Source organism: Leucoraja erinacea, chromosome 16 (genome assembly GCF_028641065.1).
Source record: "Leucoraja erinacea ecotype New England chromosome 16, Leri_hhj_1, whole genome shotgun sequence".
Lineage (NCBI taxonomy): Eukaryota > Metazoa > Chordata > Chondrichthyes > Rajiformes > Rajidae > Leucoraja > Leucoraja erinaceus.
In genome coordinates this window covers 23288171-23311785 of record NC_073392.1, presented here as the reverse complement: position 1 = coordinate 23311785, position 23615 = coordinate 23288171, and the positions used below count along the sequence as shown (strand labels likewise).

Sequence of the window (23615 nt, the reverse complement as noted above, 5' to 3'; positions counted from 1 at the left end):
CAGGGGACACAATGTTTTGGCAGCCACACGCGCATGCGCACACTCACACACTTGCGTGAGGCTTCGGAGGCTCAATCCAGTGCTAAAAGCGGAGATTTTAAAATTGGGATCACAAAAACTTGGGGGGGATGTCCCCCACCTTTCAAAACATGGGGGGGACGTTTCCCCTCTGGCCCCCCCGGGCTTTCCGCCCATGCTAGTGTCTTGTCTTTTAAATGTGTTATCTTTTCACTGGAACAAGGAAAGAGTTCCCATGGTCCTTACTTTTCACCCAACCAGCTTTGCATCCAACACATCATTCTGTAACATTTTCACCATCTTCAACGTGATCCCACCACGAGTCAAATGTTCTCGTCCCCACCACTTTCCACTTTCTGTACTCCCTCTGCATCTCCGTGATTTATTCATCCCTTCCATCCCAAACTTCCCCCTTCCCAGATACTTTTTCCGAGATGTAACACATGTCCCTACATCCTCCCTCACATCTGTCCAGGGACCCCAGCAGCCGTTCCAGGTGAGACAGAAGTTCACATGCACCTTCTCTAACCATGAACAGATCTGCCCAAGTCCGCAAGAAATTTCAAGTAGTTATAGCTGTATCCCAGTCCATCACACAGACCAGGCTTCCCATCATTGTTTCCATCTACACTTCATGCTGCCTCGGGAAAGAAGGAAACATAATCAAAGCTCTTTCTTATGCCGGTCATTCCTTCTTCTCCCCTCTCCCATCAGGCAGAAAATATAAGAAGCTTGAAAGCACGAACCGTCATCTTCAGGAACAGCTTTTTCTCATCTGTTATCAAGCTTCTGAATGCTCCTTCCATAAGCTAGAGTTCAATCTGATTCACCTCTGCCCTGTTGGGACATTGAATTTTGTCTCTGGAACTCTCTGAAACAGAAATGTATTCCTCTCTCCTCAGGTGCTGTCTAAGCAGCTGAGTACCTCCAGCATTTTCTCTGACTGAGAATTGGGAAGCAATAGGAAGCAATGAATTCTGCACTAAATGTGCCTTCATTACATCATTCAGTATTTTTTCACCAAGAACCCTTCTCTTTATCTCAGATAATTTTCTGTAAATTAATGAGTTCCATGAAAATGCAGGAAAAAAATCTTCTCTTGGATGACTTGCATTGGAGCATAGTCTACAAATTCCAGAGTCCAGGATAACTCTAGAGATTCAGATTCAATTTTAATTGTCATTGTCAATGTACAGTACAGAGACAACGAAATGCATAGAGAGTTGGTAATCTACATTTGATGCATGTTAAGGATGAGGACATCATCTTACTTGCTGTTTAATTTTTCAATTATTTCCCTTTTACTGCAGACTGCAGACAAAAGATTCTGACTATCTACCCTATTTATCTCACTCATAATTTTATATGCTTCTATCAGGTCTCCCTGCAACCTCCAGTTTTGCAGAGAAAATAATCCAATCCATACCATATGCCTTATTTATCACTCTTTCTACTTAATTTAGTTTAGTTTAATTTAGAGATACAGCGGGGAAACAGGCCCTTCGGCCCACTAGCACTATCCTATACACTAGGGACAATTTACAATTTTGAGAAAGCCAATTAACCTACAAACCTGTGCGTCTTTGGAGTGTGAGAGGAAACTAGAGAAAACCAATGCGGTCACAGGGAAAACATACAAACTCCGTACAAACAGCACCCAAGTCTCCGGTGCTCTAAGGCAGCAAATCTACTGCACCACCATTTTAGGGAGCTATGGATTTGTACTCCAAGATCCCTCTGTACATCAATGATGTTGTCATGCCATTAATTGTATATTTTCCCCTTATATTTGACCTCCCAAAGTGCACACTTGCTCGGGCTAAACTCCATCTGCCATTTTTCTGCCCATTTCTGCAGCTGATCTATATCCCGCTGTATACCTTGACTATCTTCCTCACAGTCCGTGACCACAGTTATCTTGGTATCATCTACAAATGTACTATCCAAACCAGTCCATATTTACGTCCGAGTCATTTATATATATCACAAACATCGGAGGTCCCAGCACAGAGCACAGTGGAACTCCACTAGTCACAGACCTCCAACCTGAATATCGTCCTTTCACCACATCTGTCTGTCTTCTATCATTAAGCCAGTCCTGAATCCATCTGACCAAGTCACTGTTAATTTTGTGCATTTTAATCTTCTGGATCAGCCTACCCTTGGGTACATTTTTAGATGCCTTACTAAAATCCAGGAAAAATGCCAGAAAACTTTGGCAGTCACCACTAGCTCTCAAAACAAATGAATGATTGAATTCTCACCATAAATCTATTGTATCACATTTATTACTGGTTCTATGCAGTACTGAATAAATCTGCTCTGTAACAGTATCTTTACAACCAACCAAGTTGCAAAATAAATAATCCCATAGTGGGCAAACCTGTTGGATGTGAAGAAGAAGAAGGTAGCCCCTTAAAATAAATGAGAGAATAAAGATGCCCTATAGCAACCTGTAAAATTGCAACCGTCATACCTTAATATCATCCTGCCAGCGATGCTCCTTCTGAAATTGCTCCGCAGCCCTGGCCAGCCTCTGGAGAAAGACAGAAATGGGAATTAGAAACTATGTCACAGGAAGCAGCAACACCTGGACATACAGTCGGCTAAACGGTAACAAAACAATTCCAGGTGACCACAACAAATGGTGGCTCCACCAGCAAAGGACAATCTCGAGTTGGTGTTCTGAAACGAACCCGAACATTTTGCAGAACCTTGAAAGCAAAATCAAAAAGTCAGACAACATTTCACAATGTGACTCCCTGGAGTCAAGTATGACTCGGTCTGATGGTCCAGAGCAATAGTGCAATTTTAGCATCAGCAGTTCAACACTAACAAGAGTGTATTCTTAACAAACATTGGTTCTTTTTCCCTGGCGCCCTATAAATTCATCATTTTCTTGCAGTACCTTTTTATCCAACATCAGTGAATATTACACTCAATAGGAACCTAAGAGAAGTATATAAAATTATGAGAAGCATAAATAGGATAGAGAGAATTTTTGGGGAAATGTCAAATGTCACAGCTTTAAAATCAGAGGGGGAAAGTTTAAAGGAGATGTGCACAGCAAGATTTTTTTTAAACAGAGTGTGGTGCCTGCTCAATGGGTGCAGTTTAAATTGGTATCTTGGCCAGCACAAATATAGTGGGGCAATGGGCTTGTTCCTGTGCTGTATAGTTCTATGTTTGGTGACTTAGAGATAAACAATAGTTAAAGAACATAGACATTATCCTAAGCAGACAAACATTGGGACTGTGGGAGTTCGGTGGCAGGCAAGAACTGATGTGTGCACTTGATGTTTAGAGTTTAGAAATACAACACGGAGATAGGCCATTCGGCCCACCGGGACCACACTGACCATCGATTACCTGTTCAAACTAGTTCTATTTTATCCCCCTTTCTCATCCACACCAGGGAGATATTTACAGAGGCCAATCAACCTACAAACACGTACTTCTTTGGGATGTGGGAGGAAACCAGAGCACCTGGAGGAAACCCATGTGGTCACAGGGAGAACGTGCAAACTTCACACAGACTGCACCCGAAGTCAGGATCAAACCTGGATCTCTTGCACTGCGAGGCTGCAGCTTCACCATTGTGCTAGTGCATGTTACTGAACGTGGTGCAGATGTGGCCTGTTCCCTAATCCTCTGCTGTGGTAGTCACCTGATGCAGCGCACCTGACATACCATGGTGTACAAGTCCCAAGAAAGCATAAGAAGGGGGTAAGTTAAACCATCATAGCCCTCGACCTGATGGCCACCTTTGTGCATGGCTGCATCAGGCGATACATAGAACCAGAGTACACCAGCACCTGGTGTCACTCCATGCTGAGATGGACCTGGCCTTGCACCACATAATGTCCCAGTCGGTTGGATATTGCTGCACTTGTCCTTTGTGGAAAAGCATCTTTCAGAATAACACCTCTGACCACAGGTTCATTGGACAATAGTCAGTTTGGAACATCCTGCAGATACTGTGAGACAAGGACTCGATAGATTATGTGGGATGGTCATCTGAGCAGATTGTCGAAACCATTTTGCAGACCGTCTCATCGTTTGAACTCACCAACAAGAACCAAGACCCGATTGGCTGGCGGTAAGAGGAACCCGCCTTACGCAGTCAGAGTCTCACTCCCAACACCCACTGCCTTGGGACAGCTGTGATGAGGAAGAGTCAGTCACCACCACTTTGTATACAGTGGATTGGCAAAAAAAGTCTGGAGGAGGAAGCAGGTCGAGGTTCATGTCGAGCTGCAAAGTAGCAGGAGACTCTCTGATCAATGTGTCGTTCCCAGGGACATATACCATGACAAATCAAGTGTTGATGGAAGATCATCAACTCGTTGACAGACACACTTCAAACTGCCTGAAACTTGTTGGTATCTACTGTACTTCAAGATGTCAATAAGAGATTTAGGTTTATTGTACCTATGATGTAAGTGAATGGTAGAATCTGGGTGGAATTAATGGGAAAGTGCAGAGAAGAAAATGGGAATAATGTAGGTGTTGTGTGAATGGGCAGTTGATAGCCAGTGCAGACACGATGGGCTGAAAGGATTGTTTCTGTGTTATATCGCTCTACACTGATGTCTCTAACAGTTTTATTCTTGTTGCTCATAACGGCTTCTTTGACTTTCACCGGCACATTTTGGTACTCATGTTGATAAACAGCAATAAAAGTGTGGATTCCACAGTTGATGGAAAAATTGGAGGAAAGACGAGGTGCTGAGAGCTCTCTTGTACCTGCAGTAAGGAGGCAATTAAACACACCTGAGCAATTACAAGCACCTGTGAAGCCATGTGCCCCAAACATTATAGAGCCCTGAAATGGCAGACGATGTATAAACACTGCTGTAATTTCTACATGGTGAAACCAAAATGTATGAAAAATGGCCTTTATTAAAATCTAACAATGTGCACTTTAACCATTAGTGATTTTTTCTATTACAAATCTCAATATGTGCAGTACAGAGGCAAATAAATAAATGATGGGTCTTTGTCCCAAACATTTTGCGGGGCACTGTATACACTTGTTCCTGAGATGTGCATCCATGTATTCCTGTTGTTAGTGCATTTGTGTTCTGAGAATGTGTTCTCAATGTCAGTATAGTCGGGTACATGTACAAGTAGATAATTCATTGGTCAAATGATGCCAGGATTCAGTATATAGGATAACGACTGATCTCATGCTTGTCCACTTTCCTTCTACTCTTCAATTCCCTTGTGTCCACTGATCCACTGATCTCAGCTATCAATGAATTCAACAATTCAGCATTGGCAGCCCTCAGGGGCAGAAGGTTGCAAAGATTTGCAATGCTGGGCATGTTATGAAGCTGGACTGTAAATAAGTCCAGCCACATTTCTAACCACTGCAGTAACTCGAGATCAGCCGGAGCAGCAGTTACAATGATGTTCACCTAAGGGACTAACAGCAACAAGGGGTGAACAACTGGCGCTTACATCATAATGACATAATTGCAGTCTTTGTTTACATGACATATGTACAAGAGACGTTGGACAAACTTGGATTATTTGTTAATGTTGTTATTCTGACAGAGGTCTGTGTGACTGTAGGAATCAGTACTGATGCTTTGTGATATATGTAAACGATTTGGACGCATATATATGTGGGCTGATTAGTAAGTTTGCAGATGACACAAAATCATTGTGGAGTTGTGGATGGTGAGAAAGGTTGCAAAGGATATAGCAGCATAAATACAGATGGAAATACGGGCAGAGCAATGCCCGAAAGTGTTTAATCTGGGCAGTGTGGGTGTTGGACTTTTGTAGGTCAAATGGAAGAGGAAAGTATTCAGTAAATGGAAGCATTCTTAGGAGCATTGATGTGCAAAATGAAATAAGGGCACAAATCCACAGCTCTGTGAAAATGGCAAAACAACTAGACAGGATCATAATGACGGCATATAGCATACTTGCTGACACCGGGTAAGGACATTGAGTATGAACATTGGCAAGTTATTTTGCAGCTGTACAAAACTTTGGTTAGGCCATGTTTGGAGTATTGTGGTGCCATTCTGGTCGCCACATTACAGGAAGGGTTTGACGGCTCTAGAAAGAGTGGAGAAGAGGTTCACCAATTTGTGCCTGGATTAGAGCGTATGTCCCACTTACGTGTCCTTGGCACGCTAATTACGCGACCTCGCAGTCGCGTTGAGTCGCAATGGTCCCGCGAGAGTCGCACACGTCTTCGTGCGCCCGCACAGCCGTCTGGAGCACGTGACGTCATTTGAAGATGGACACAAAATGCTGGAGTAACTCAGCGGGACCGGCAGCATCTATGGAGAGAAGGAATGGGTGATGTTTCGGGTCGAGACCCTTCTTCAGTCTGAAAGGAGGGCCTTGACCCGAAACGTCATCCATTCCTTCTCTCCAGAGATGCTGCCGGTCCCGCTGAGTTACTCCTGCATTTTGTGTCTATCCTCAATTTTCTTGGCCCCGCTCTGGGAGTAGAAGTGTGGGCGGATCTGGATCCGCAATGGCCTTGAGCCCCAGGACGAGTTTGACAATCGTTTGCCTGCTTCTGCTGCCATTGGAGGTGAGACGTTGCTTCATGCCAGGGTCTTGGGCCTGTCCCACTTAGGCCATCAGTTATGCGACAGGCTGGTGGCGCGCGAAGATTTCGTTCGGTACAAAATCCCGGAGCGCCGCGCGATATCATGCACAACTCCATACCCCTCCGCGTTTCTCAGTGGGACTGGCCCCGCGCGGCCACACGGTGCCCGTGCGCCTCAACGCGACGACGAGGTCGCATAATTTGCATGCCAAGGACACGTAAGTGGGACAGGGCCTTAAGCTTTCATTCGATGTAGGTCAATCTTTGATTGTTTTCTCTGGAGCATCAGAGGCTGAGGAGCGAACTGATGGACATATATAAAATTAAGAGAGACATAAACTAGGATAGAAAGTCAGAGATCTTTTCCCAGGGTGGAGATGGGAAATACTAGAAACCATAGATTTAAGTTGTGAGGGGGAAAGTATAAAGGCAATCTGTGGAGCAAGTATTTCAAACCGGTGCTTGGAATGCGCTGGGGAGGTGGTGGATGCAGATATCATAGCAACATTTAAGAGGCACGAGACTAAGTGGGACCTATTGGGTCCCTGTCACATGGGAGGCCTGGTCCCCCAATGCAACCCGTTCCCCAATGCAATATTCCATCACTCCCTCCCTCTGTAGCTCATCTCCCCTCCCTACCCCCATCCTATCCCTCTACCCACCACCTCCCCCACTCCTCACCTCCCCTATCCTCCCCACTATCCCTCCTGACCTCCCCCACTGCCTCCCTTGCCCTCTATTCCCCATTACCTACCTCCCCCACTCCCCCTGCCACTCCCTCTATTCCTCCTCCTCCCCCAGCTCCAGCCAGCGGTGACGCACTAACTTTGTTTGCTCCGCTCCTTCAATTCTCCCCGCCCGGTGAGTGACAGAGGACCCTGCCAATCAGTGCGGCGATGTTGCGCGGGAAGGGGCATCGCCGTCCCGGCCTGGGCGTCGCCATCCCGGGTGACTGACAGGAGAGGAGACCAATCTGCACATGTGCGATTTTAAAGATTTTTAAACCTTAATAACTTTTAAACTATACCATTGATTGGAATAAAACTTGTACTTGAGCTCAGGAGAATGTTGAGTAAGGTGGCGAAAAATCGTAGCGCTATCGTGTACCGTTTTTTGCACAAATAGAAAAACCACGCAATCCGGAAGAGCACAAGATCAGAGTTTTAGTTATGTATAAATGTATAGATAGATAGGTAGATAGATATGAACAGGCAGGGAATGTAGGGTAGATGGGAATTATTTAAATTGGCATCATGGTCAGCACATATATTGTGGGCCAAAGGGCCTGTTCCTTTGCTGTACTGTTCGATGTTTTGCATGCTATCTAAACAACATTGTTACCTCCGCCCACCCGTTCTTAGTATTGTTTCCATTAATGTGCCAAACTTAGAAGTTAAACTAATTGGACTAATGAAAAAAAAAAAATCAATAAATTGCAAATGCTGAAATTCTGAAAAAAACAGAACACGCTGGAGCCACTGACCATGTCAGGCAGCATCTGTACAGTGAGAAACAGTGTTAACGTTTCAGGTGGATAACCTTTCATTACAGTGGTCTGCAATTCATTGATTTTCCCTAATGTCTTATTTAGTCAATGGTTAAATGATTACCAGATCTCCAACCTTAAGTCACCTTCCACTCAGCCAGAACGGATTGGAAAATTGTGGTCATTACTTCTGCAATTTCCTTCATTGTTTCTTTTAACAGCTTGGATTACATAACATCTAACCTGGTGCGTTTATCCACATCCAAAGGAATGATAAACTGCTTAGCACTTCCCCTTTTACAATGTTTATCCCATCCAACTGTTCACACTCATTTGCCTTATTGACACCATTGGTATCAGGACCCTCTTCGTGAAGACAGTGGTAAGATATTAATTCCAAACTTAATCACACCCAATGCCTCTGCATACCTCACCGGGTTGGTCCCTAATACATATTTCTGGGATGGTCCCTAAAACGGTCCAAAGAAGGTTCCCAACCTAAAATATCACCTATTCATGTTCTCCAGAGATGTTGCTTGACCCATTGAATTACTCCAGCACTTTGTGTCGTCAGGATTTTCTCTTCACCTAAGTCCAAGTTATTTATAGAAAACAAGGCGTCCACTACTGAGGCAAATGCAGAACTTCACTGTATGCAGCCCTCTAATACCTAAACCTCTGTGTTTTCCTGCTGTGTATTTGGAGTATTGCATGCAGTTCTCGTCATCCCATTACAGGAAAGATGTGAAGGCTGGTGAAAAATGAGAGGGTGTCAACTACTGGGAGCGGTTGGATAGACTTGGTTTGCTTTCTCTGGAACATCAAAGGTTGAGGAGAGACGATAGAAGTATATAAAATGATGAGAGTCATTGATAGGGTAGTTAGTCAGAACCTTTTATCCAGGGTATAAATGGCCAACACTTGAGGGCATAGCTATAGAGTGAGAGGGAAACATTTAATGGAGATGTGCCTGGCAAGTCTTTTTACACAGAGGGTGATGGGGCCTGGAATACATTGCCAGGGGGGTGGTGGACCCAGATACGATAGTAGCATTTAAGAAGCTTTTAGATAGGCACTTGGAAGTGCAGGGAACAGAGGAATATGGACCCGAAACGTCACCCATTCCTTCTCTCCAGAGATGCTGCCTGTCCCTCTGAGTTACTCCAGCTTTTTGTGAATATCATGGAATATTCAGTACTGCCCTTGCTCACTTTGTAACCACATTTCTACAGCAGTCTTGGGTCATATCCATTTGTCTTTATTTGTGCCATTAGTTTACCTATTGCATTGTGATTGCTTCATGCATTCAAATTCAATACTTTTAATGTTAGCTTTTTAACCATTTTCCCTTGAATTGACATTGCTCACTGTTCACCATCATTATTAAACTCCCCTTTCATATCTCACCCTGGTTGTCATTCCTGAAGTTGCTCCCCAGCTTGAATAAAGTAAACATATCTCACCTTTGCCTTTTCTAAAGGTTCCTTTCATTAGTTTTTTCATCTTCCTGTGGCTTACTGTGAGGTCGAAGGTGACTTGTTCCACTCGAGTTCTCAGGATAGATGTTGCCTCATTGTATTTTGACACGAGGTAGCTGCAACACACCAGCTCACAAAGGGACTGGCAGAGAGAGGAATTGCTCCAGGGGTAATGGGATTCTACACAAGTCAAGTCGAGTTTATTATAATATGTACCACAGTGAGGTATAGGTTCACTGAAAAGCTGCATGCAGCAGCATCAAAAAGAAATAGACATGATTAGGAGATAAATAAAGTCCATGGTAGTGCCAAAGATGGTCTGCAGTGTTCCGTTGTCGACATTGAATTAGGGTTGTGCAGATTCATTGAAGAACCTTATGGTTGAAGGAAATAGATGTTTGTGCACTTGCTGGTATGGGTCTTCAGGCTTCTGTACCTCCTGTCCAATGGTAGTAGTGAGAAGATGGCATGGCCTGGATGGTGGGTGGTGATTCTTGATGATCGATGCTGCCTTCTTGAGACAGCACCACATGTAGATACTTTTGATGAGGAGCAAACATGACAGAAGACATGTAAATCCCCAGATATGTAATTTGCCAGGACATTGGTTCTATCCTGGATAAATGGAACTCTTCCAATCTGCACAATGAACTTGGAAACCTTTCACCCACAACACCTTTTGTACCGTGCATTCAATCTTCTGATTACTTCTAATATGCACACCAACTAAGCTACGCGAATTTGCCAATGTCAACACTTCACACAATCTTCCTCGTGACATTGCCAGTACCACCTCTGCTCCAACAAACCTTCTGCAGGAGTGGAGCAAAGCTACAGAACGAGTGGTAAATATGCAGATGCCTCTGGTCCAGGACCAAAGTCATCAAGCTTCAGTATGCAGAAGGTAGTTGCATGAGAGCATGATTCGGGGCCCAGCTCCAAGTTATCGTCAACTTGCTCACTGAAGTGTAGGAGAGATTTGACCTCATTCAATAGCGCTGCAGGGGGAATTCAGCAGAAATACTGTAGCAGTTGAAGATAACTCACTAACATATTATCAGAGGAAATTGGGAATGAACAATAAATGGTGGCCCTGTCTGTGAAACCAAATCTTGAAAATTGAATACCACCCCCGCAATCCAGACTAAAGTTGCTTGCAACAAATGGGAAAGGGACTGTTCTTATTACAGGCTATCCCCGGGTTCCGAACACCCAACTTATGGACACCCTTACATACAGACGAGTTCCATAGTATTATTAAACTCAAAGGTTTGACCTACTGTATATACTCACATTCATTCCAATCATAATAAGTTTCATTTTTTAGTAAATATATTCTTTCTTTTCAATGTTATCAGCTTTTGATGCCATTCGTTACAATGTTGTGGTCATCATATCAAATCATTTTTGTATATTTTCTGACATGGACAAAATCGACTTATGCCTGTAAAACTGGAACTGGTTCAGTACCTTGGCACGGCCTTTACAGAGGTTTGCCAGGCTGATGGAGAGGATCAGACTGCTTATAGGCTTTAGGGGCAGCAGAGGCCACCCCCTGCTGGAATGTGTATCTGATACAAATATAACACACAGAGTACCTATTGAACATATAGCATGTTTGCTTTTCTCATTGAGTGAACAATTTGTTTAGCTTACCAAGTGCTCATCATTACCATTCTCTTCTTTTTGTCCAGATCATTGCAGAGTTCAAGGAGATAGCACCATACCACTTGGTCAGGTCCTTATCCTGTGCAGGAGGAGGAGGAGGGGAGGGGGAGGATGGAGCTACATGGTCATTGTAGTCCGCACTGTAACACTCTTGCTCAGATACCGAAATTGTGGTGGTTTGAATGGGATAATTTAAACCCGTGTATTTCACTCGGAGAGACATAAAATGATGAAAGATAAAATATTTGGATGCTTGGCAACGCGGCCAGACCTGCCTGGGGAACCGCAGAGAGTTGTCAAGGAAACCTGAGGCGAGTGCTTCTCACAGGACCGCATACAGGGCCATGTTATTTCCAGGAAAATGTGAATATTCTTGTAGGTACCAGGTGCAAGGTTCCCTTTCCACAGAAGTCATCAGTGTTGAGTTAGTTTGGTGCAGTTAGAACGTTAGGACAAATGGAAACAGCAGTGAACTATTCATGACTATAAAATCGCGGCTACTCTTTTACATCTACATCACGTTCCTGCACTAATCACATTTCTCTTGATTCAATTAATGTCCAAAAATCCTGTGATCGTCTTGAATTCTGTTAATGACTAAGTCTCCACTGTTCTTTTGGTATAGAATTCAAATGACTTCCTGCTCTCTGGGTGAAGACATTTCTTCTCATCTCAGTCCTGAAATGCCTTCCACGTGACCCCTAATTCTTGACAGCCCAGCCAGAGAAGATATCCTTCCTACATCAACCACGATAAGCTGTATGCTTCTTTGCGATCGCTTCTCATTCTTCTGAACGCAAGAGAATATATCTGTTTAATATTTCCTCATGACAAACCTGCCAGTTCAGGAATCAATCAATATTTCTCATTTGTTCTGAAGAATGCTGCTCAGCCCTTTGAGTCTATGCTGTGTTTTAGAACAATCTCATCAGACTCATTCACCCACTTATTTTCCCTGTAACCTTTTCTCTCTCACATGCCAATCAACTCTATCTACACAATGAGAATTAACTTATCAATCAATATGTCTTAGACATGTGTAAAGAAACTGGAGTACTGGGAGCAAATCCACGCAGTCACAAGGATAACGTGCAAACTCCACGAAGATAGCACAAGAGCTCAGGATTGACTATGTAGGAAGATGCTGGTTTAAACCATAGATAGACACAAAAAGCTGGAGTAACTCAGCAGGACAGACAGCATCCCTGGAGAGAAGGAATGGGTGACGTCTCAAGACCCTTCTCCTGTCCCTCTGTTACTCCAGCTATTTGTGTCTATCTTAGATCAGGATTGAAGTCCTAGGTCTGGAGTTGGCAGTGGCAACTTGGAATCACTGTGCAGTCCATCTGGTGAACTTGATGAGGACCAGATTGTTCCATTACATAAGAGTAGGTTACTGGTGCCCACGTTATGCCTAGTCTATAGGGACCGAAAGACGACAATTTGGAGCACACTATTGCCATTGGGGGGGGGGGGGGGGGCTGGCATTGTGAGAGAGTGTTTCTCTCACAACTTCCATTCCTCTCAGCCAGTTGAATTAACTTAATTATTTAGTTTTCCTTTTGTCAGCAGTGCCTGAAGCACCACTGCCAATTTCTCCCTCAACTAGCATTAGAATATTACTCATTTTACTCTCTCCCTCCACAGGCACTCCCCCACCTATTTATTCGGCTTTCATGTTACTACCCTCTGCCAGGAACCCTCTTTCTACTCACTTTAGGTGTAGCCCACCTAACTGGCACGTTCCCTTCTTGTTCCATACTGGTGCCATAACCCAGGAAATGTAATCCCTTCTGCCATGGGTTTACCTCTAACCTGTTTACCTTCACATCAATTGCAGGTGGCACCAGTGAGAATCCAGAGAATATAATCCTTGAGGCTGTGTTCTTTAATTTAATTTCTGCCTACCCTGAGTTGGTTGTTGGTTCTAGGCTGCATTCTCCACCTCCCTCTTTCTAGGCCAGCTTGAGATGTTCTTTATCTTATAACCAGGCAGGCAAAGCATTTTCAGTGGGGCTCATGCCAACACCATTCTACTCTTGCCTACCTGTGGGTACCGATTGAACACATGTATAAGTATAACCAGACACCCACACAAAAAACAGATGTGAATGCACGCAATCAAAACTGGATCTCTGATACACGCCGATCATATTACTCTGACTCAATGTCCAGGTTTTGTGAAATAGTACAGGGTGAGCAATCTTTCTTCAAATTAATGACACAATATGAATCACAGATTTATTTCATAGAGAAATATATTAAGATTATGTATGCCTGAATGTTGTCTTACCTCTGTAACATTATTTTTAAATCATCATAAAAACAATAAATTTAATATGCCTGCTATCCGAATGCCTGATATAAATGCTTTATCCAACAGTTGCTCTGAATTACTTCAATGCCTACGGCAACAAGAACTAAATCTTTGGCTTTCCTGTAAGAATGCATCTACCTCTTCCATTCCCGGTTAACTCTGCTGAGTGTAGTGATTCTGAGATGTCGCCTTACATTGCTCTCAACAATATTTACAGGTTTTAAATGCTCCCTTGTTTTCTCCCTCCCTAACTACTCTAGTTAATCTCTTAGCAACCATTGGTTCACCTGATCTGAGATTTTCCTTCTTTCTGTCCATGAAACACCACTTTCTCTGCAACGTATAACTATTTTATCCTCTTTCTTGATTAGTACAGATGTCAGAGGTTATGGGGAGAAGGCAGGAGAATAGAGTTAGGAGGGACAGGTAGATCAGCCATGATTCAATGGCGGAGTAGACTTGACGGGTCAAACGGCCTGATTCTACTCCTATCATTTATGACATGACCTTTCCTAGTTCTGAAGAAAGATCTTCAACCTGGGACATTAACTGTCTCTCTTTCCACAGCTGCTCTACGACCTGCTGAATATCTCCATTGTTTTCTGTTTTACTTCAGATGTCCAGTGTCTGCAGTGTTGTTATTTTCAATATCTTATTCCCAACTTTCTCATTGAAAGAGAACACAGATTGTTGCTTCTCTAAGTTAGAAGAAAGATGATTTCCTACTGTACTTTTTGACGCAACTCTGAAAGACTCTGTCGCCATCCAAAAGTCCATGGAAGACCTTGAAGCCTGGCTCACCAAAGTCGACAAGTCAGGTCTGCCTGGCAGATTCAAGGCCTGGATCTATCAGCATTCCATCCTGCCTCGAGTCCTGTGGCCTCTGCTGGTTTACGCTGTTGCATTGACCACAGTTGAGTCCCTCAAAGGGAAGGTCAGCGGCTTTCTCCGCAGGTGGCTTGGCCTTCACCGCAGCCTCAACAGTGCTGCACTGTATGGGACCAGTAACATCTTGCAGCTCCCATTCAGTGAGAGGCCTCACAGAAGAGTTTATGGTGGCGCGAACAAGAGAAGCTCTGCAGTACAGGGACTCCAGTGACCAGAAGGTGTCATCGGCTGGCATCGAGGTGAAAACAGGGAGGAAATGGAGGGCGGAGAAAGTAGTGGAGGTGGCACAGTCACGCCTAAGGCAAAATGCATTGGTAGGAGTCATGGCAGCTGGCAGAGCGGATTTAGGATACTTCCCTAAGACACCGGTTGGCAAGGCCCAGGGCAAGGAGAGACAACATATAATCCAGGAAGAGGTCCGAGCAGGTGTGGAGGAAGAGCGTGTGAGCAGGACGGTGGGGCTCAGGCAGCAGGGAGCGTGGACAAGGTGGGAGAGCACACCGCAGCGCAGGATTACCTGGGCAAACATCATGCAGACAGACTTCCAGCGCATCCAGTTCCTTGTCCAAGCTGTCTACGATGCCTTATCAACCCCAGCAAACCTCCACGTCTGGGGCAAGAGCGAGACACCTTCCTGCCCACTTTGCTCTGGAAGAGGATCATTAGAACATTTCCTCAGCAGTTGCCCAAAGTCTCTTGGGGAAGGTCGCTATCGGTGGCGCCATGACCAGGTGCTCAAGGTGGTTGCTGAGAGCATAGCCACTGCCATCGGTAACAGCAAACGCCACCATGCCCCAAATAAATCAATCACTTTTGTCAAAGATGGAGAGAAGCCCCGACCACAACCTAAAACAAGGACGAGCCTCCTCTACACAGCCACTGACTGGCAGCTGCATGTCGATCTGGGAAAACAGCTGAAATGTCCACAGCACATCACAGCAACATCACTCCGGCCAGACATGATCATCGCCTCCGAAGTGACAAAACAGCTGATCATTCTGGAGCTGACAGTGCCCTGGGAAGAGCATATTGAAGAGGCTAATGAGAGGAAACGCGCAAAGTACCAGGAACTGGTGGAGATGTGCCAGGACAGAGGCTGGAAGATATACTATGAGCCCATAGAGGTGGGCTGTAGAGGCTTTGCAGGACGCTCACTCTGCAAAGTCCTCAACCAGTTGGGAATTACGGGGCTGGCAAAGAAGAGGGCCATTCAATCCGCAAGCAAAGCTGCAGAGAAAACCACTAGGTGGCTTTGGATTAAGAGGGCTGATCCGTGGGCGGTTGCTGCTGGGACGCAAGTCAGTGCCGGCTGGGTCGCCTGGGCGAGGGTGTCTGATGTTGTGAGACCAAAACACCCGATGACCCCAGGTCACATCACTGAGGATGCGTCCCAGCGCATCTAGAAGATGTATCTTTCACACTTGTATTTATTGTACATATATTTCCCTCAAGTTTTTGTCCAAACTTATTTGCAGAAATAAAAACTATCGCAGTGCAATCATTCGATGTGTCAATGAAATATATTTGCATTAAACTCTATTGGTTGATATATGTACGATCAGTAACACTGCTGAAGATAAACCCATCTGTGGTAGGGAAATCCAGGACAATGTTTGCACCAAGAGAGAAGGTAACAGTGACTGAAGCAACTTCAGCCTGAAAGCAAATATTCAGCAAAATGTTATTATATAAATGTCCACGAGAGCCCCGAGTATAAATGAGCGGCTATTACCGTAATTCTCCGAGTTCGAAAGGGGGAACTCGGGAGAACTCTTGAATCACCTCACACAGTGGGACAGGCCCTTAATTATACCTTGAAATTTTATATATTTCTTTCAAGTTCCCTCTTAGCCTCTGATGCTCCAGAGAAAACACTCCAAGTTTGTTCAAAGTCTCCTTATAACTGATTCTCTCTGATCCAAGCCATACCTGGTGTAGTCCAACTGTGTCCTCTCCAAAGCCCCGTCCATTCCTTTAATGCAGCAACCAGATCTGCATACAATTCTCCAAATGTAGCCTAAACAATGTTTTATACAGCTGCATGAAGTGCACAGAATAATTCCCAAGCTTCTGTGTTCCCCTTTTAAATTGCCAGTTTTTATTCATTCTACCATGGAATATCACAACACATTTCTCTGCATTCAACAGCAACTGCCCTGTGTCTCTTAAGGCAAAACAGCATGAAAACAAGCTCTTCAGCCCACTGTGTTTATGATGGTCATCAGACATCTTTTTATTACAATTCCATTTCCCACCACTTACTCAAAGCCTTGTTTGTGTTTTATATTCAGATGCTCACTTAGGTACCTTTTAAGTGCCTCCAGTACTTCTCCAGTAGCACGTTCCAGATTCCAACCACCCTACTCCATTCTGAAGTTCCCACCTGCTTTAAGAAGACCACTATCATCCCAATGCCAAAGAAAATCAAGATAATGTGCACTCTGTAAATTATGGCACACACAACACGGCAGAATGAAAGACCAAATGGCCCAACAGTCCACCTCAATGTTGACTTCACAAAGGACGTGGCAGAATGAATCATTTGTTCACCATCCTGCTCCAATATTCTCAGTAATCCCTTTTCCTTCAGTCCAATGCTGAACGATGGCATTAACTGTGACACAACTCTGGGCTACTTTCCAGATTCAGCTTCAAATGCCAACGAAGGAGACGCAGAATATAATATCTAACCATGTAAACTTCTGAAACTTCCAAACATTATTGAAGAGATGCTGAACAAATAAGTTTGCATCTTGCAGTGTCAGCCTATTAGTCATCTGAGGCAGGGAAAATAAAATGCACAGAGTGGACAAGTATTTAAGGAGGGAGGAGATGGTTGTTTACGGCATGAGCTTCCTTTTGTAATGTGCGGCAGATGGTTCAGAGAGCTCCCACATTGATGGACACAGACTTGGACAGTGGAAGGACGGTTCCCACAACTACAAAACACCAGGCAACTGAGCATGTCTGATTCATGAAAGCATAAACTCAGGAAACCCTGGGTTGTGTTTGCCAAGTCTGTATCCATCACTGTGGGAAATCTCCAAACCATCTGGTGCATGTGTACACCACCATTGCAAAACACCACAAATAAAGTCATCGATGCTACTTTCCATGATGCTGAGCTGCCTTTAACAGCCTATAGATGACGGCACAAGTTGTCACCTTTACCTCTCCTCCACTGCCCAGCTCTGTGCAGCAGGGGATACTTAGTGAAGAGTGAAGGCGAAAAGGGGACAGCTCCTCAGGGAGGGGCGAGGATAAATCGTGGAGAGGATGGGGTGAGGGTGGGGTCAGTTCCTCAGGGAGGATGAGGAAGAACATGGGACAGTTACTCACGTCAGGGGAAGGATGACAGGGAATAGATCCTCAGGAGAAGATCCTCTGGGAGTGTGAGTGTCTGAGGTGACAGATCCTCATGCAGGGTAAGGGTGAACCTCTGACTGGAGCATCTCAACTCAATTTTATCTGCTGATTGCGGTTTTGAACACATTTTATTTACATTTCACCCATCTACTAACAAGCTCTAAATAGTATATCAGGGTCAGATCTGAGGGATAATTGGCAACACTTATGAATTAATGCAAATATTTCGTAGAGTCATCACTGCGTGGGAGAAGTGCACCTGATTCTTCACAACCAATAATAATTAAATCTATTCATGGTGCTGCCTGCATACAGCCTTTGCTCTTATTAGATTAAAATGTCTCTTGCCATGATTTGGAATCTCATAACATTAGCACTAATGTTACAATCACACCGCTTGCAATTTTCTGATTAGCCGATACTTCATCATGGACCCTGAAATTATTCTCTGCCAGGTCTCCAACACTTTGTCTTATTTGTCAAGACTTTGTTTCTAATTAGCTTGCTCTCAATCTATCTGATAAACAGTTTTCATCCTCTCTCCGCTCCCACCCCACTATTGGGTGGTGTTCCAAAGGTTTTTCCTGCATAGACAACTGGACATTTCTCCCACGCTACATACAGGCACACCTTTTTCACTGCTCTTTTCACTGCTCATGGAAGACACCAACAGTGGTTCACTTAACCTGCCAATGAACTCTATGAGGGTTTAGCAGACGATGTGATATCTCTACAAAGCCTTGACCTGTGTGCTGCAGGGGTCTGTGTCTTAGAAGCTTGAATCACAGAGCTGACACATGTTTTAGGATAGATTGAGGTCTTGATATGTGAATAACTTTTTTCTCAGTTGCCTAAAGGCAGACCTGGTACACTGAAGGTGATGATGAATTTCATTGTCCATGTCTGTCTTCACAGAGAGATGGATTCTGAGAAATGGGAGCAGTCTGCATTTTCCCGGGTCTTGTTGTGCAGAGTTATTGTCAGGAGAAGGTGTGGCAGAGCGGGTGTTTTGGTTGAGGATTTTGCCCTTCCAGGTGATTTGTCCACAATCCACTCTCTCAAATGCTTCAATGAATGAACTGATGATGATTCAAAGCTTGCCCACTGATCATGCACATGCACAACCATTGTACACCTGATGCAAGTCAATGATATTAATGGGGTTGACGATGGTTCTGGAGTGGAGGTAGTAAAGATTGAGCAATTTCCCATTAGCCCAATAGATTTGCTCCTCCCCTTTCGGAGGTTTGTTGGAAATGAAGTGCAGGACTGTCACAAAATGATGGAGAAAAATGTCAAGACAATGGCATAGCCTTGCCTGACAAGAGGCTGCACTGAGAATGGCCCTGCTGCCTGACATTTGGTCATAATCATGGATTGCATGGACTAGTTTCTGGGTGAAGCCATATTTTGTCAGTTGGTTGACAGTTGAATGTTTTTCTGAGGTGAGAAAAGCCCCTGCGTTGTGAATGAAGCTGTTTCCTCCACTTCCTACAATGCTCGTTGCATGTGAAGATTCATGTCCGTTGTGCCTTGAGATGAATGAATCTAACCTCAAAAGAAGCCGGGGTAAAATATTTGACAGCTTAAATAATACACCAGAAAATTGAAATGAAAGTTCATTTAAATATGTATTACATATATAATCATTTTCCATTTCTAACCTGATTAGTACTTTTGAAGATTATTGGGGAAGGTTTTACATCATTTGCAATGAATTGTAATGGTAGGATATGATTGTGTCAAATAATCCATCCAGTGGCATTCCCTGCTGTGTGTGATGCTGCAGAATAGGTATGAAAGAATGGCCTGGACTATTCCTATAGCTCCTATAACATTGTGACTTGTCAGCTATTTCCAAAAGCAAAACTTACTGGATTTGTTGCATAGCTGAGGAGCTAGAGGCTAATACATGAAGAAGGCTTCACATCTCTGCAATCAAAGCAACTCAACTTTGCTTTTAAATTGTAATGTACTGCCTCGGGCAGCCACTGATTCCTCCTGCACAAACCTGGACATTTTAAGATATAAACAAAACAAACTGTGATGACACCAACTTTGATTTTAACTGTTTATCAGTTTTTAAATGAATAAGCTTTCATTTTGCAGGGAAATCTCCCAATATGAAATGTGGAGAGGGAGAAAATGTTGAGGATGGGCAGTTTTCCAGAGAGTAGTTTTCAAAATAAAGGCTACTTAACATTGCTCTAAATTACAGGCTTTATCAACTTGCTGGTGTGCATCTTTGCCATGGGAGTGTGCTGTTCTGATTGCAAACAGCCTTCTTTAATCAGTCTTCATTAAATGGCTGTTGCTGTCATCCCAATGCAGAAAACAGCACTGCAAGTGGAAAGCACTTCTCTGAGAATAGATTCCACTCACATTGGTATTTCCACTCCTGTCTGACTTCCGACAGAGGAACATTAATTGGTGCTGGTAATGTTTTACACCCTGCTTTCAATGTGGCACAAGTTTAACCAGATCCGCGACTTTGTTCCTTGCATGTACCCAATGAGCAGTCTAATAACGAGTCTCAATCACTGTCAGCCTGTAAGCCTTTGACCGCCAGCTCCAAGCAGTAAGGAAGAATTATTAGCAACTCAAACAATGAGCAGTCGGCTCCAACATCAGCGAAGATAACCTCAGACAAAAGCAGCTACATGCTGCCATTGTTATCAATCGAAGGGTTACACAAATGCCAGTATAAAGAGATGGGCATTCAAATGACAGTCAGAAAAGGTAACATATGAGAACTGTACACGGAAAACAGAACATCTTCTCCATATTCTGGTCATCCTCGACCCTGAGAGAATGTCCAAGGCACAGAAATGTGTACATACAAATTACACTGTATTTACTGCAGTATCATTTATGCCATCAGGAAATCTCAAAACATTTCCCGGCCAATATGAAGTGTTGTCATTATTACAACATAGACAATGTGGCCCTACAGAACACAATGTGACAGCCAAGGCAATGGTTCCACAAATAGTAATGAGATAAATAACCAAGTATGTTTTAAATGTTGGATGAGAGATACATGTTGTCTGAGTGACTGGGCAAGGGCATTGTGCAATATTCAACGTTGACCATGAAATTTCAGGTTATTCTGCAAAGAGTGCTATGAACCTTTATATCATCTTCATTAAGAGCCTTCATCAGTGCAGCAATTCATTAGTCATCTTCTTGGACAGTCCCTTGGGATTTAGGATGACCTGCTGCCCCAGAATACAAGAGACATGAATAAAAGTGCTGGAGCAACAGCAGATCAGGCAGCACGTCTGGAGGGAATGGGTAGGAGATGTTTCGGGTTGGCACTCATCCTCCCCTGAATGAGAACATGGTTGAAGAGCAGGACAGCAGCAGGGATCACAGAGGGGAAGCCGTGAGTGAGGGTCTTACAGAACTCCCGTCAGAGGGAGGAGGAGATGCTCTTCAAAGTGGGCATATTTTGACATTTCATAGTGGAGCAATAAAATGGAGACATGAGGAACTGCAGATGCTGAGATCTAGAGCAGAACACAAAGTGCTGGAGTAACTCAGCAGGTCAGGCAGCATCTCTGGTGGGAATGAAGAAGCAGTGTTTCGTCCCAACCCGAAATGAACAAAGGGCCTGGACCAAAATATCAGTAAGAAGGTCCCGACCCAATATGTTCCGTCCACAGATGCTGCCTGAGCTGTTGAGTTACTCCAGGAATGAAGGAGGTTACACAAATTGGTGGCATCACACATGGGTACAGACCTCTTCACCACTCTGGCCACACTCTCATTTCACTCCTACCATCAGAGAGAAGAGAAAGGAGTCTGGAAACCATGACCTTCAGGTTCAATAACAGATTCTTCCCAACAACTAGCAGGCTGTGGAACACTAAAAACACCTGCGACTCTACAAACTATTGACTGTCGGTTGCACTAAGGACTTTGGGCTTTTTGCACTAGTATTGGTGGTTATAATTTATTGAATTAAAAAAAAATAAAAAAAAATTCTATCTGTACTGTGTTTACAGGCCTCTTATGCTGCTGGTGTTGATTCATGAACAGTCTACAGTGTTGCAATGCTTGTCCTGTTGTTCACCCAGAGACAATTCCGCACTTTCACAGTTATAATCCAGTTATTAAACAATGGATGATTCAATTTTTGACCATTCCTATCCAGCTGATGATCACCAATGAACAAATCTGCAGTGGTAGACAAAGGTGCTGGAGAAACTCAATGGGTGCAGCAGCATCTATGGAGCGAAGGAAATCTGCAGTGGTGATGATTGCCCAGATAATTCTCACTGATGGTTATTATTATTTATCATACTATACACGAGTACAATTAAGCTATATAGAAGTATAATATGTCCAGCAGTACAGTTACAGGGAAAAAGTCCAAGGTCTGCAATTAAGTAGATTGGAAGATCAGGACTACACACTAGCATATGGGAGGACAGTTCAGTAGTCTGATAACAGTGGGGAGAAAACTGTTCTTGAGTCTGGCCGTGCATGCTTTCTAGCTTTTATATCTTCTGACTAATGGGAGAGGGGAGAAGAACCTTCTGAATTTTGTAGTCGGCAGGGCAGTACTCTGCATATCGCCAACTTGAAGAGAGAAGAGAGAGTGACCAGGGTGTGAGTGGTCTTTAATTATGCTCACAGCTTTCCCGAGGTTACTTGAAGTGCAGATGGAGTAATGGGCATGAGCAGGTTAGTGAAATGAACTGGGCTACTTCCACAGCTCTCTGCAATTTCTCATGGCCTTGGGCAGAGCAGTTGCCAAGCCAAGCGGTGATGCATCCCACCAGAATGCTTTCTATGGTTCTATGTGTGGCTCTGCATTGTGACAGTATCTGTACTAACATTAAATGATGCACAATTTCAAATTGTGACAATCCTTGACGTTAATGATGGCCAATTCTGTGCAGCAATGGTGCTTGCTGAGGTGATGTTTATTGATAGACAATTCCTCGGTGTAATGGTGCCTTTGCAGATGTTAACTGGACTGTTCTACACTATAACGGTGCCTGTTTTCTGGATATAATTGAGCTATCATGGTCACTGCTCACACTTGATTGTTGATTGTTGTCAGGAACAACTGCGCTGCAGGAAGGATATTGGAAGGAAAACAATTTAATTGTGACATGGGCAGCATCAGGACCCATTTCTGTGCTGCATAACTCTATGACACTGATTGGAGACATTCTTCCTCTTCTGACTCAGTACGGACTGTAGCATTATGGTCGTAGTGCCCTGAATGGGGCAAATCATACAGAAGGCTGTCATGATTCCAATGACGTGTTTTACAAGGTATCCAGTTCGATATTGTTATTAGTTTATTATTGGCACATGTACCGAGACATACGGGGAAAAACTTTGCATACTATCTCAGCAGATCGTACCATGCATGAATACAATGTGTAGTACACAAGAGAACATGAATGCAGCGAGGAATATAATGCAACAGCTACAGAGAAAGTGCACATAAAAATTAGTTCATGATTCGTAATGGGGTAAATGGGCACACAATTTTGACTTGAAAATATATCACCTTTCCATTACTATCACTGGATCAAATCCTGAAACAACCCCACCCAGCACTAATGTGGGTAAATCTGCACCTTAGCAATTGCAGCAGTTCAAGAGGGCAGATCACAATCACCTTCTCTTAGGCAATTAGGGATTGGCAATTAAATGCTGGCTCAGTTTGTGAAGCACACATCCCCTGAATAAATAATAAGAAAAAAATTACTAGCATTTTTGAAAATGCTGGCAAGTGACAATATGCGTGATAATGTGGGATTCACATGTGCTAAAGATCCTTCATGATAAATAATG

General features: G+C 43.8%; 1 protein-coding gene across 3 annotated transcripts in view; it reads right to left on the bottom strand.

The window, feature by feature from the left end:
- Positions 1-23615, bottom strand: part of cacna2d2a (calcium channel, voltage-dependent, alpha 2/delta subunit 2a) — a 362960-nt gene that overhangs the window by 188002 nt on the left and 151343 nt on the right. For all 3 annotated transcript variants that reach the window (XM_055647851.1, XM_055647852.1, XM_055647853.1), the window contains exon 4: positions 2495-2554. In XM_055647851.1, coding sequence (XP_055503826.1) covers positions 2495-2554 — 60 coding nt within the window. The remainder of the gene's footprint in view (positions 1-2494; positions 2555-23615) is intronic.